At 34.9% G+C, this 15,041-nt stretch overlaps 1 protein-coding gene across 1 annotated transcript in view; it reads right to left on the reverse strand.

Annotated features, from left to right (window-relative positions):
- The window catches only part of LOC150108472 (sorting nexin-6-like), a 285,148-nt gene that overhangs the window by 243,495 nt on the left and 26,612 nt on the right, over positions 1-15,041 (reverse strand). The window contains exon 3 of the mRNA XM_090390474.1: positions 1,704-1,805. Coding sequence (XP_090246600.1) covers positions 1,704-1,805 — 102 coding nt within the window. The remainder of the gene's footprint in view (positions 1-1,703; positions 1,806-15,041) is intronic.

Consider the following 15,041-nt stretch of genomic DNA (forward strand, 5'->3'; position numbering starts at 1 on the left):
CTGAAGATGTCTGTGATATTCAGGTGAAAATTCTACTAAGAAATAATATTTTACATGAGTTAATTCTGTTGTTATAATATGCCTACTCATGGTATTTCCTTACTGAAACATAATGAAACCAAGTGGGAGGATGATAGCAGGGAAGTTTGTATTTAGAAATATATATAAATATTTTTATTTTTTATTTTTTTACTATTGCATTAATGACGATGTGTTTACAGTTACTCAGAGGTTCCTAATAGTATCATATGACTGTCTGGAAAGCAGCATAAAAAAGGACTCTTTAACAGCATTCCACTGTTGCTTTATGTAACTGCCTATTCTTTTTGTGTATTCACTCATGTGATGAGATCATTATTACAAAATATAAGTGTTTCATATTAAATGCTTTATGTTTTCTTTACTATTTATATATCCAGTAAGATCACCACATTTATAAATTATGTTAGCATTAATAATCAAGTTTCCTATACCACCCAAATTAAACTTTTTCTTTTGGAAGAAGCTACGTTCTGCAAAAACAGTTTTTTTTTTTTTTGTAATTAAAGTTATTTTGTTATAAAGTTATTTGTTTGTTAGCTTGCTTTGCTATTTAAAAAATTTAGTAATTAAACCGGATCTTTGGCATGCATTTCCCATCTCGACCAACAGATTAATTTTTTACTGGCATTCATTTCATTTATATTTTGGTTGGTCTGCTATATATGATATATAAATGCTCTAAATATCTATACGTCTTTCATCACTGAATGAATCAACACGAACGGAAAGGATTAAAATGCTATTGTACTGTCCCCTGCTACACGAGTAAAACTCTGATCAACTGTTTCCATCATCAAGTGGCAGAAATATACAGTATATTGGATCAAACTTTCTACAACTTGATAAAAATTTGGGGAACCTTTATAAGTCTGTGCAAATCTATGCTATTTCAGCTTTCATTTAAAGCAAAAATAAACAAAATTAGTCAAAAATATCTCTATGAATAGATATACAAAGTTGCAAAAACACAATAAATGAACGTATACATTCAATGTGCACTGAAGAAAACTTGTGAGGACCAAAGAAACAGTTTGTTAAAGTGAATTTCCTTCAGTATGATAATGACATTCAGGTTTCAGGCTTTAGCTGGGACTCTCTAGCAGTTTGTTATAGTTAGTAAATTCACTATGGTGAGACTGACTGCATCTATAATCTGCTGTATTCAAGATGTATGGCAATAATTATAATAATAATGGTTGTTAACATTAATTGGTATCAGCATGAATACCCCACTTTTTCTATGCACCACACACATACCCAGGACACTTCTTTATTGTTGTTTCTCATGTCATATGAGATGTGATAAACAATGCATGCAGTATGTAGATTAATATAATTATACACTAGTGATGGAAAGAGCATCACCTAGAAATCACATTAGCATGCTAAGAAATTCGGTTCAGGTTGCACCTTATAAATCAAATAATTTAGATTGTTTGGTCTGCAATACTTTCACTAATACTGTTTATAAACAGCTTCTCTCTTTATCTGCAATATTTCTGAGGATTCACATAAGAATACAGTCAACTCTTAAACACCATTATATAATTACATAAGGAAAAAAAATTTTCTTTAATTTGTTTCTAAGCAATGGAGTTGAGAATGCAAAAATCTGCACATAAAATAGTATTGGATTAAACAAAGATAAAGTAATAACTTACAATAATTCCATACATGGACCAGGAGGTAACGAGGCAATGTTCCAACCACTCGAAATCTTCATATTGGCGTTTAATGATATATTCCTTATTATCTCCACCTGTCTACAACATGGACCAAACCCAATTAAAAAGTTCACAGCTTGCAAATTTCAAATAATAATATAAAAACTAACTTATAGATAAACTGTGATTTCTGATAGCATTTAAGAAAAAAAAAAAAAAAAGACAAATACAGATATAAAAAGCTTTATTAGTTTTCTGTCTTTATAATTATTACATATTTCTTTAAAAAATATTTTTAAAACATTTCTTAAAAAACAGATCCATGTAAGCAATACTTGTAAACACAAGAAGAGGGGGGGGGGGAAAACGAAGAGAATATACAAAATAATGAGGAATTTTTTAAGCTTTTGGAGCATATAGCATGGGTCTTTCTCAGTAAATAATTCCATATGAACATGAATCTGATACTGAATGGCTGCAGAACTATTGTTGTTCCAGCTATGGAGTTGTCAATGGCAAAAAAAAAAAATAATAATAAATAATAAATAAGCAAGATATGTATCCGGTAAAATGTTTATTAAAAAAATTTTAAATTCCTGTTTCAATCTACATATTACATACATAGCTCACAACATAAACTAAATGTTGCTTTCTCATTGCAACTAACTATAGTCAGAGTATGCAGTCAATGCTGGAATTTTAATGTTACATATATGCTGATATGGTATATGTATGTTTATGAATTTTGCAATGAAAGCAATGTTGTTGAATACCAGCAAAGTTTTCTAAAACACAATTCTTGAAATATATTTATTTAGAGTTTTCTAGAAACTGCAAGAGAGTGGAACATTTCCTAAAATTATTTCATCTAAGCATGCAGTTGAACAAGATATTAAGTAAAAGCCCTGCAGCACTCTTTTCATGCAAGTAATATTGAAGAACATTCACTGAAAACAGTTCATTAAAACATAATTCATTGAAATAATTAAATAGTTTTAATGGGGCATGTGCACTAAACATTTAAAAAACTGTCACTTACACATGTAAAAAAAAAAAAAAAAATATATATATATATATATATATATATATATAGAATTTTATTCAAAAACTCCAATATATTTTATCCAATGTTACATGGACATTATCAGTGTGACAGACCAGCAACTACATTGAAACATGAATCATAAGAATATGTCACAAATTGTGTGCATACCAGCTTGTGTCTCAGTCGCAGAAGTTCAAAGGAACAATTGTAAAAGTTGTGTAGATAAATTTAAATTTAATATAATTTAAAATAATATTAAAAACATTATGAACAATTAATAGTAATCACTTCCCAAAACTCAGAGATTGAAATACAGTCTGAGCAGTTAAGGTTTGGAAGATTTTGTAGTTTCACATGTCAGATGAACTGAATAAAATTTAAATCAATATATTGTGTAATTGGATACAACAAAACTATCATTCAAAAATTATTATCGATAAATATCATTCTTCAACCAGACTACAATCCAATGTGAAAAGAAGTTTAATACCCTACCTTAAAGTAACCTCAAAACAAATACCATGGATTCCTCACAAATTCAATCTAGACACTTCCTTCAAACCAGCTTGGAAACTATCTTCCAATTTACCATCTGCAAAGGATACATAACACCTCTTTCTTTACCAGATATCTTCAAGTACCCTGCTCATGTCATCTTTGATATTTTGGACAGACTATTCTGCTGTGATTAGAATCCAAGAACATCAAGACTATATTTTCCGGCAAAGGTTGGTCGATTGATAGAGCCTCTGCTACTAATGGCTCAGTTAAGTAAATTTGAGCGTGGTTAGTAGTTGGAAGGGGCCCAATCGTTCAATGCTGTTGGCACACTCTCCCTCGATGAGTCTTTGGACTCCCTGGAGGTGTCAAATAATAATAATAATATTACATTTTTGGAATCTGAAAGTCTGGCCACCTTGCTTCTCATGCTACTGCCACCAGGCACAGAGTTCTATGGAACCAGATAAAGATTCTTCGTTTCAACAAGTTCAAATTGGATTGTTTTTTCCTTGAAACATGCTACAAAATTGTCCAAACCTTAACCACCCACATTTTATGCCAATCTCTAAATTTTGGGAAGTGATTACTATTAATTGTTCATTTTTTTTAATATTATTTTAATTATATTTTTATCTAAACAACTTTTACAATTGTTCCTTTGAACCCTACTAGTGTAATCATATACTTTAGCTGCAACTTAGAAATCAGATAGTGAAAGTTTTCTCACTTGGTTATACAATAAATTAAAGATGCCAAGAAATTATATTCTTGCTTTAACCACTCAACTGGCCAGGACATATACAGTTGGGTCTCTTTTTATGCAGTAGATACGTTCCACAGAAAACCGCATATAAAAAATCGCACAACAAAGACCTAACTTAACGTTGAAAAATTAGGAATATGTTCCATACTTTTCTAAAATCGCATATAACTGAAGCAATGAATTAAAATATACCTAAAATCGCATAAAAAGTTTATAAAAATTCAGGAAAATAAGAATGCCTAAGTTTGTTTTAAAGCTTTATTCATTCAATTTTATTGAAAAGTAACAATTTTATTTTTACATCTTGTATCAGAATTATCATACTTTTAGACAATATTCGGCAACGTTTGTGAACTGGTGTGAAATCACTTTCATCACCAGAGGAGATAGTCAGCACATCAGATCTGTATGGTAAAGGCAATGGTTCTTCGCAAACAGAATTAGCTTCACCCTCATTCTGTGCTGATTTTTTTCTTCTGACAATATAATCAGTGATTAAACTTTGCGATGATGATTTTACTAATTTTTTTAACACAGCTCACGATATCCAGATATACAGTTTTCATCTCACGTTGGAATTTAGAGGCACGTTCAGAATTTATGTCATTAACAAGAAAATGATTTTCCAATTTATTGCATAGTTCAAGACCTTCTCGAATTATATTTACAGTGAGGGGTACAGGTTTTTCTTCTGCTTCACTATCATTTTCTGGATCTTCGACAATATCTAAAGTTAATCGACATCCAATAATATCATTGTCCCTTAAGGCATTATCCACAAGCAATTCGTCTACATCGTTCTGGCTAAATGTATCAAAACCTTCTCCATCAATTTCATGTGCCAATGTAATGATTTCAGCTGATAATGGAGATGTTTGCATGGTTGCACTGTTTGCAATACATCCAGGCCAAGCATTTAAAGTTTGTGGTCTTATTTCAGCAATAGCAGATGCAACATGATTTAAGCAGTCCAAAATAGAATTTTTTTTCAAACGTCAGTTACTGTTAATGATTCATTTTCTAGTTTATCCAATATAAATTGAAAAGTGTGCTTGACGTAATATTTTTTAAAAGTAGCAATTATGCCTTGATCTAATGGCTGAATAATGCTTATTGTATTGGGTGGAAAAAACACTACCTGCACATTTGGATGTTCTAAATGCGGATGACTTGGTGCATTGTCAACAATTAATAAAACTTTAAAATTGACAGCTTTTTGCTTCATGTATGTTTCCACTTCTGGTACAAAGCAATTATTGAACCATTCAGTAAATACAGCAGCTGTTACCTAGGCCAATCCATCCACACAATCTATCATACCTCTCCTTGAATCCATTAACAGACAAAGAACTCACAAGCGACCCTAGCAACCCATTCCACTTATTCACAACTCTCCAAACAAAATATCTAGTCCTCACATATCTACTAACCATACCTTTATTCAACTTCCTGGGATGACCCCCTTGTTCTGGTCCCTCTAGCCAAGTGCTGAAATATTTCCCTGAATCTATCATATAAAATTCTTTAAGCAACTTAAATGTTTCTATCATATCCCCTCTTTTTCTCCTATCAACCAACTTCTGCAATCCGCACACCCTCAATCTATCCTCATATGGAACATTCCACAGGCCATTCACAATCTTGGTCACTTGCCTCTGAATCCTCTCCACTGCTTCCTCATCCCCAAGAAACCCAGGAGACTAGACCTGAGCATAGTAATCCAGATGTGGGCGTATCAAGGCATTATAAAGATAAATGACAACTTCCTTATCTCTACTTGTTAATGTGTTCTTCAATACCCAAGTAATTGAATGGACAACCTTGGCAATATGTTCTCTAAACTTTAACTCTCAGTCTACCATCATTCCTAAATCTCTAGCTTCATCTATTTCCTGGAGTACAGTGTCATCAATGTGATGCCTTGATTACCTGTGTTTCACTCAGGATTTTTCCATGAGTGCAGGTCACAAAGATGCCTCCAACGATCTCGATCTTGAACCTCTCTCTCTCTCTTCCGTGTTACACAAATTTAGATTTCACTAATGGATCTTCCCATCTTGTAGGTGGCCTTCCTGGTTTTCTCTTTATTCTTGGTTGCCAGTTGAGTATTCTATATGTCCCTCTGTTATCCCTGAGTCTGGCTATATGACCTGCCCATCTCAGATTGCTTTTGCATACTGCAGTTACCACATCTTTTATGCCTGATCTCTTTCTTAGTTCCATGTTTCTAACATGTTCCATTTTAAAAAGAAAGATTCCTGTATTGCAACCATATGTTTATTAAGATAAATAAACAAACTCGACAAATTTCGTATGCCGTTTGACTTACATCTTCAGGGGTTAAACCTAACTAAAAGTTTAAACACGAGAAATGAGAAATTACTCAAAATAGTCCATTCTATGATATTATGGCCGTCTAACTGGCCATTGCTATTTTTAAAGATTATCTTGATAATCTACACAACAACATAAAATTCACTTTGGAACAAGAAGAACATAAAAAAAACTTCATTTTCTTGATATCCTAATAGAAATCAATGAAAAAAGATAATAGATTATCTTTCTCCTTTTACAGAAAATGCACCAACACAGGAAGATTTCTTAATGGGGTCTCACACCACCACCACCCCAGACAAAAAATAAGTTTAATAAAAACCTTGAGAGAGATAGAGCTTACAATATTTCCAGCACAGGAAAAAAGAGAAATGAAGAATTACATTATTTAACACAGATCCTCAGAAAAAATGGTTTTGAACCTAAGATAATCAAGAAAATCCTGAGGCACACCTCCTACAAGCATCTCACAAAACCAAAATTTCAAGAATGCAATCACACTACCATACATCAAGAATGTTACAGACAAATTGGCCAAATTACTAAGCAAACATAACATTAAAGTTGCTTTTCTTCTGCTAGAAAAAATATCAAGATTTCTACATCCCCCAAAACCTCCACATCACCCTTTAAAAAAAAAAACCAGGTGAATATAAAATTCATTGTTCCTGTGGCGTCTGCTACGTAGGCCACATGGGAAGATCAGGGGAAATTCGTATGAACGAACACCAAAAAGACGTGCAAAAAAGGAGAGAACACAAATCAGGCCTGGCATCCCACACAACTTCCACCGGCCATAATGTACTCTGGCATAAAACAAATGTCTTATGTTGAAAAAACTGTTTCACAAGGAAATTTAAAGAAGCTGCTAATATGCTTAGAGTTCCGATGCAATGCAAAAACCAGGGCCTAATTCTACACCAAGTGTGGTCAGCGTTGATAAAAAAAATATACCTAAGTCAGACCTCGGACAGTGTGAACGTGAACAACAGAACATGACAACATCCAGCATTGTTCAAACTTAGCATGCAGATTCTGAATTTGCATTTTTTAATTTAATAAACAGTTAGACGGCCTTAATATCATAGAATGGACTATTTTGAATAATTTCTCATTTCTTGTGTTTCAACTTTTAGTTACCTTTAATCCCTGAAGATGTAAGTCAAACGACATACGAAAGTTGTCAGGTTTGTTTATTTTTATTTATCTTAAGAAACGTGGTTGCAATACCTGAATCTTTCTTTTCAACTGCTAAACCACAGAAACCTACACCTACAATGTTCCATTTTGCTGATGTTACAAATCCTATGCTCTATTGCATGCTGAGTTATTCTGAGAGTCTCTTCTTCTTTTCTTGTCGTGTTCCATGTTTCTGATCCATATGTGAGTGATGGAAGAATGTCACTATTAAATAGTTTTGCCTTCGCAGAGATGTCAAGATTTGGATCAGTAAGTGTTTCTTTCCGTCTGTTGAATGATGGTCATGCAGCTTTCTTTCTTTTTGCTAGTTCTTCAGATAAATCGTTATTCATTTTTATTGTTTGTCCTAAGTAACTGTAGGAGTTGACTTGTTCTATAGGAATGTTATTAATACATAGGTGACTGTCACTTGTGTAGATGTTTTTAATACACTTTGTTTTTTCTAGATTCATTTCTAAGCCTATCTTACTGCTGTTTGTGTATATTTTTTCACCCATTTCTTCTAAGTCTTTTGGGTTGTGGGATATCAGTACTATATTATTGGCAAACATAAGGATTTGTAGTTTTTCACCATCTGTGCTTATTCCTCCTTTTGGGTCTATTTTTTTCAGAATGTATTCTAAAGTGCTGGTAAATAGATTTGGGGAGATCACATCGCCTTGGCAGACCCCCCCCCCCCCCTCTTTATATCTATATTTATAGGTTGATCAAATAGAGTTATTTGTGTGGTCTGATTTTTGTTAATTTCTTTTATCGTGTGGATATAAGTAAGGTCTACATTTATTTCCAGTAAGGCACTGATGACCACTGTATTTTATGGTATCAAATGCTTTTTTAAAATCAATAAAGAGGAAACATAGAGGGATTCGGTATTCTCTGCATTTTTCTTAGTTGTGAAATGACCCGGATATGATCTATTGCGGAGAAGCCTCTTCTGAATCCTGCCTACTCTCTACTGGAGTTGTCTTCGAGAGCGTTTTGGATTCTGTTCAGTATTACTCTGTTCACGATTTTATATATGTGAGAGTAGACAGACTGAACGATAATATTTTATGTCCTCCTTGTTCCCTTTTTTGAACAGAAGTATGGTTTTTGAAATCTTCTATTCCTCTGGAATCTTTCTTTGAAGTACTACGTGAATCTGGCAGCCAAGGCTAGGAATATAGTTGGTCCACCTTGTTGAATTTCTTCCGCCTTTACATGATCAAGTCCTGAGGCTTTATCTTTACTCATTTTCTTAAGGGCATGTTCTATTTCTTCTGGAAGTACATCTGGTATGTTGCTTGGTTTTGGAATGATAGGTTCAGAGACTTGGCACTTAGTTGCATAAAGATCATTATAAAAATTCTGCACAATTTCTTTTATCCTTTTTCTATTAGTATGCTTTTCTCCATTTTGATCCTGTAAAGCATATAGAATTGACTGTTTAAAATTTAAGTCTTTCTATATTTTTTTAGGCTGGTTTTTGCCTGCACTGTAATACATGGCTTGTAATCTATTTATCCCAAAATGCATAACTTTACATTTCTCCACATTAAACCGACACTCATTAACTTTTGCCCATACTGACAGCCTATTTATATCGTTCTGCAAGCTTTTCACATTGCCTTGATTAACTATTACTCTACCTAATTTTGCATCATCAGGAAACAACTGAATATTTCATTTTAGTTTATTTCCTATATCATTTATGTACAAATTAAACAGCAATGGTCCCAGCACTGAACCTTGCGGCACACCATAGTCACCTGTTTTCACCTCGATTCTGCCACTCCACATACCACTTTTTGATATCTTTCCAGCAGCCACCCTCCTATCCACCTAATCAGTGTCATATATAGATTGATCGAAAAAAAATTAATAATAATCTCATCTCTAAACAATATCCATCCTAATTTGTTCTCATTTGTAAAAATAATCATAATTTAAAATTCTGAATATTTTTACAAATTGTTTATGTTAGTATGTTTATAATTCTCTTGCATAAGGGAGGTTCTAAGACCAGTGGCAAATTATAGCTCAATCAGTATTTGCGTAACAGAGTTCCATCTGGTATTCCATCAAATGCCTACCTTTGCAAAATCCAGCAAAATCATGTAGCCATTTCCTTTATCCAAGTCAGCTGTTACTCTATTATAAAAAGTTAGTAATTTACTAAGGCATGACTGACCCTTCAAAAGCCATGTTGACCCATACAGTATCATATTTTTATCTACCCATGATTAAATTCCCTTTTTACCAATTTTTCTAGTACTTTTACTACCACACTTGAGATACTGATTGGGCTATAATTTGCCACTGGTCTTAGAACCTCCCTTATGGAAGAGAATTATAGAATATCCTAAGAACCTCCAATTCATCCATGTCTGTTCCCACATTACTGTCTGTCACATAGGTTAAAGCAGTAACCTCACTAGGATGATATGTCTTTGCAAAGTGGTCATTCAGTAACTCAACTAGTTTATCCACTTCTGTCTCCTCATGACCATTATCACTCATTAAGGTTAATCTTCCATAGTCATTCTTAGTCTTATTTGCTGCACAATGAAAGAACTCTTTGGAATTTCCTTTGGCCTGCTTGGCTAGATTCTTCTCATAATCAGATTCTGTTTTCCTTGCCATGCTGGTCACCTTTCTTGCCTGAGCCTTCTAATATTCATGAGTTTGTTTGCTGGTCACCCTTCTTTTCATATACCTTCCACAGCATTTTCTTCTTCTGCAGCTCATGCTTAATGATATTACTCATCCATCAAACTCCTACCCGATTAACTCTCCTTACCTTAGGTATACAATTTAATACTGCTTCCTCTAGACAACCCTTAACTACATTCCATGCACTACTAACATCCTTACCCTGCAGTGTTTTATGCCATGGTACAGATTTAAGCTTCTTTCTAAGAATGTCATAATCACCTGCCTTGTAGTTCCACAAATACCCCTTTTTGATAAACTAGACCTCATGTTTTACTATCTGCCAAGTCAAGCCGCATGGTCACTTTCACCAATTGGAGGCAATATTGTCACCTTGGCTATGGATAGCTCTTCTGATCCTATGACCAGGCCCAATACTCTCCCATCCCTAGTCCCCCCTCCATCACATGCTGCCTTAAGTAATTATCTCTCAGCAGGTGTATATCTCCATAGTTGAAGTCCCCCATAATAATCACTCAACCTGTACTTGCACTAATTTGGCGATGCATGTCTTCAAGATCATCTGTGAAACTCCCTAGCTTATAGCAACAACTAACTGTATATTTTTTCCTACCGGCCTTAATCTCACACAATTGCTTCAAATGAACAGCCACACTCCCACCTGTCTCCTATTCTTTTTGGTTGCATTCATTATCATCAGCAGTACTCCTATCCCATCTCATCTATCTTCCCTAAAAATACCAAACCTTTCACAATTCAATCCCTGTAACTACATCATCTGTTGTTAGCCAAGTCTCACTAATGCCTATAACTTTTGGCGAGGTTGCACTAACCAATGCCAAAAACTCCTCTCACTTGTTCCTGATAAGTGAGAGGAACTTATCTATAGTATATAGAAACTGCAGTATCCCTTTAGTTCCCCACCCACCTTTACTTTCTGAATTGACTACCCTATTCGATATTTTTTGCTTGAGAGACTAGATTCTTCACTTCGTCATTCTCACACTCACTCGCTTCATGGGTGCCTTCACACAAACTCACTTGCTTCCACCCTAATTGCTTAAGTTTCCCTGAATTTGTACTTCAGCATGCTCAGTAAACAAAGCTCTCTCCAGACACCTAACACCAAAACCATTTAGATGTAGTCCATCAGCATTGTACAAATCCTTCTTTCCATCAAATAGACCCCAGATCCACAAATTCTAAATCATTCCTTTTGAACAATCTACGTATAGACTCATTGGCTATCAATGCCCTACTCCTCAGTTTCCCAGTTTATCCAAATGTAAGCAAACAAAGTTTGCGCAAGAAGTAACTGCACAACTGACTTCACATTACTTGCCTTAGTATCCTATAATGCAAAACATGTATAATACTACATTTTATGGAAAGGGTCACTACCCAGACTGGTTTCAGCCTTTAGATGATCTTGAAGGCTGAGATATCAGAGTACTGCATGGTTTGTCAAATGAATAGGATGAATGGAGAGTGCTATTGTCTGCAAAGCTGCGGACATGATTAATGGTGACTGAGACTAGGTCATTCATGTACAGGAGAAAGACAGTCAGTGATACAACAGAGCCTTGAAGCACTCCTGCACTGGTGGTGAATCACAAAGAGCCATCTACCATGACTCACAGAGAATGACCGGAGAGAATCTGGCTATCCAATTACAGAGGGTAGCAGGGAGACCAAAGAATTGCAATTTGTTTAGTATGCCTTGATGCCAAACAAGGTCAAAAGCTCGGAAATGTCAAGAGCAACAGCATAAATTTCTCTGAACCATTCTGCAGTACATACATTGGTGGGTGATGTAAACTAAGAAGTCAACTGTGGATCTTAAATGGCAGAATCCATACTGATGGTAGACTTCTATCTCCTTTTTTTTGGTGGGGAGGTGGGAGAACAGGCTGGATGTGAAATTGTTTCCACACATTGGGATAAGTACCAGCTATGTACTTATCCCAATGTGTAGAATACAGCATTTAAATAATCATAGAGATACCACCAAGACTAGAAGAGATTTTAGAATCCAAAGTTAGTAATTTTACTGATGTCTTTTTGTCAAAAAAATTAAAGGAGGCTTATGTTGCTCAGATTATGTATGTATCAGATAATACAAAGCACATACCTTATGGACATGTATAATGCTATGCATTATGGGAAGGATCACTACCCAGTTAGGTTTTGACCTTTATTGAGGTTTCATCATATGTGCTTTGCATTATGGGATGCTAAGGCAATTGATGTGAAGTCATCAGCCTCTATACACAGGTAGCCCAGTTGTGAAGTGACTTCAAACACAAACTTCATTTGCTTACACTTGAATAAAGGATAAAACCAAGAATATAATTTCTTGGCACCTTTAATTTATAGTATAATCAAGTGAAAAAAACTTTCAACATTTATCTCTAATCTGGAGTATTTTAGAAATATGGTGTGACCTTTCGAATACTTGCATACAGAAATATGACGTCTGCATTACTTCAACCTTGGTATTACTTCTGGGTCTTGCTCCCGCTGACGAGACTCCAATAAAGGTCGAAACTGGTCTGGGTAGTGACCCTTCCCATAATTCATAGCATTATATGTCCATAAGGATATATGCTTTGTATTATGGGATACTAAAGCAAGTGATGTGAAGTCATTAGCCTCTATATACAGGTAGCCCAATTGTGAAGTTACTTCATGCATAAACTTTGTTTGCTTACACTTGGATAAAGGATTAAACCAAGAATACAATTTCTTGGCATCTGTAATTTGTAGAGAAACAAAGTAGTTTACACGTGTTTTATAACTCATTCTTATGATTCATGATTTGAATGTAGTTTCTGGTCTGTCTCCCTGACATGTATGTAACACTGGATGAAATATATTGGAGTTTGTGAATAAAATTCCTTTTTTTTTTTTTTTTTTTTTTTACATGTGCAAGCCCTGAAAGTTTTTAAGAATATCAAAAAACTTTATCAAAAAAAAAAAAAAAGTTAACCAAAAGAGCAATTCACTGAAAGATAAAAAAATAACTTCTTGAAAAATCACAATCCACTGAATGAACAGTCCACCGAAAAATGAATTGTATGGTAATGTCATTAAAACCTTAATTGATTCTTAAATCACTCAGTTTTGATGATCTTTGTATGTACTACAGTGTGAAATAATGAGAGAGGGGAACAAAAATAGATTTATGTTAGACAAGCAACAACAACAAGACTTTGGCAAAACATTACTTCACAAGACAAAGAGAACTTGGGTCATAAATTAGTGATGTCCGGGATATCTGTATGGATGGGTTTTCTATAAACTGAGAAAACCAAGGTTCCATCAGGCTGGAAGGTGACTAGCATGTCTAAGAAAGCAAGGCTGCTGTTTTCCTCTTTTTCCAGGGTGAACTTGATTCTGGGGTGTTGGTTGTTTAAGTGTGTTAAGAAGGAGAGGAGTGTATCAGAGCAATGAGGCCAAATAGCGAACACATCATCAATGTAGTAAAGCCATATGGTTGGTTTTTGTGGGGGCAGAGTTTAAGGCTTTGTCTTCAAAAGTCTCCATAAAGAAGTTGGCCAAGAGTGGGGAGAGTGGTGAACCCATGGCTGTCCCCTCTATTTGTTTGTAGAATTTTCCCTGCCAAACGAAATAGCATGAGTTCATTGTGAACTGAAATAGGGCTGAGATATCGAGAGGAAATTTAGCTTGGATTAACTCCAAGGTTTCCTTGAGTGGGACATTTGTGAATAAGGAGGAAACATCAAAACTGACCATTATGTCAGTATGTTGGAGTGTAAGGTTTTCTATGCTGGCTTTGAAGGGGGCTGAGTTTTCTATGTGTGATGGTGTGTTGCCAGTATAGTGTGTGAGTGCTTTGGCCAAATGTTTAGCTAATTTGTATGTGGGAGAATCAATGCCATCCACTATGGGACGTAATAGCACATTTTCTTTATGTATTTTTGGGAGTCCACATATATTGGGGGGGGGGGGGGGGGTATAGAGTTAAACAATTTTAATTTGTTAGTAACTTCTACAGGCCAAGAAGTAACCTTCTTAACCCTTTAACTGCTATGGTCGAGTTAACTCGAGCGCGGAAAAAAACAGCGCCCTCAAGTGGACACCCCTTGTAGATTATGCAAATTTTATAAAAGACTATTATTGCCATTTTTGTGAGTGAACAAGTGTATATCAAGAATGTATGATGCTGTCCGGACTTCCTACTTGTAAAAATTTTAATTGATTTTATTTATATATTTTTTGCAAAATTAATTCAGCACACATGGGACAATGTCAGTAGAATATAAAATCAGCAGTTAAAGGGTTAAGGAGCCTATGGAGTTTTCTAATTTGCGAGTTGGTGGGATTGTATTCAATATGGAGGTAAGTAGCCCAATTTAATAATAGAGCATTAAGCTTACCTGTGGAGTCCGTTTGGTTGAGTCCTACGGTGGCATTTCCCTTAACTGCTTTGGTGATTACTATTTCTTTGTTATTCTTCATTTCTTGCAGAGCTTTATATTCACTATTGGGTATGTTGGTTTTTGGTGGTCTTGCTTTGGTGAGAACACAAGCTACATCCAGTCTAATGTTGTTGGCGATGTAGTTTCGAAGGTGGCAGATCCCACGTTCAATCTAGATCATTATATCCTCGGCCGGTATTTTTCTGGGAGCAATGGTGAAGTTGTGGCCATGTGAAAGAGTGATGAGTGCTGCAGGCTTCAAGGTAACTGAAGAAAGGTTGACTACAGTGTTGGTTGGAAGTTTTGGTTTGGAGGTTGAGTTCTTTTTTAATTTCTCAAATTTCTTGATATGTCGACCCCGTATTTTCTCAAATTCTTTATCTCGTGATTTAACGTGA

The sequence above is a fragment of the Typopeltis vanoorti genome, chromosome 3, assembly GCF_054136105.1.
Source record: "Typopeltis vanoorti isolate ZY-2024b chromosome 3, IOZ_Tvanoo_1.0, whole genome shotgun sequence".
Taxonomy (NCBI): domain Eukaryota; kingdom Metazoa; phylum Arthropoda; class Arachnida; order Uropygi; family Thelyphonidae; genus Typopeltis; species Typopeltis vanoorti.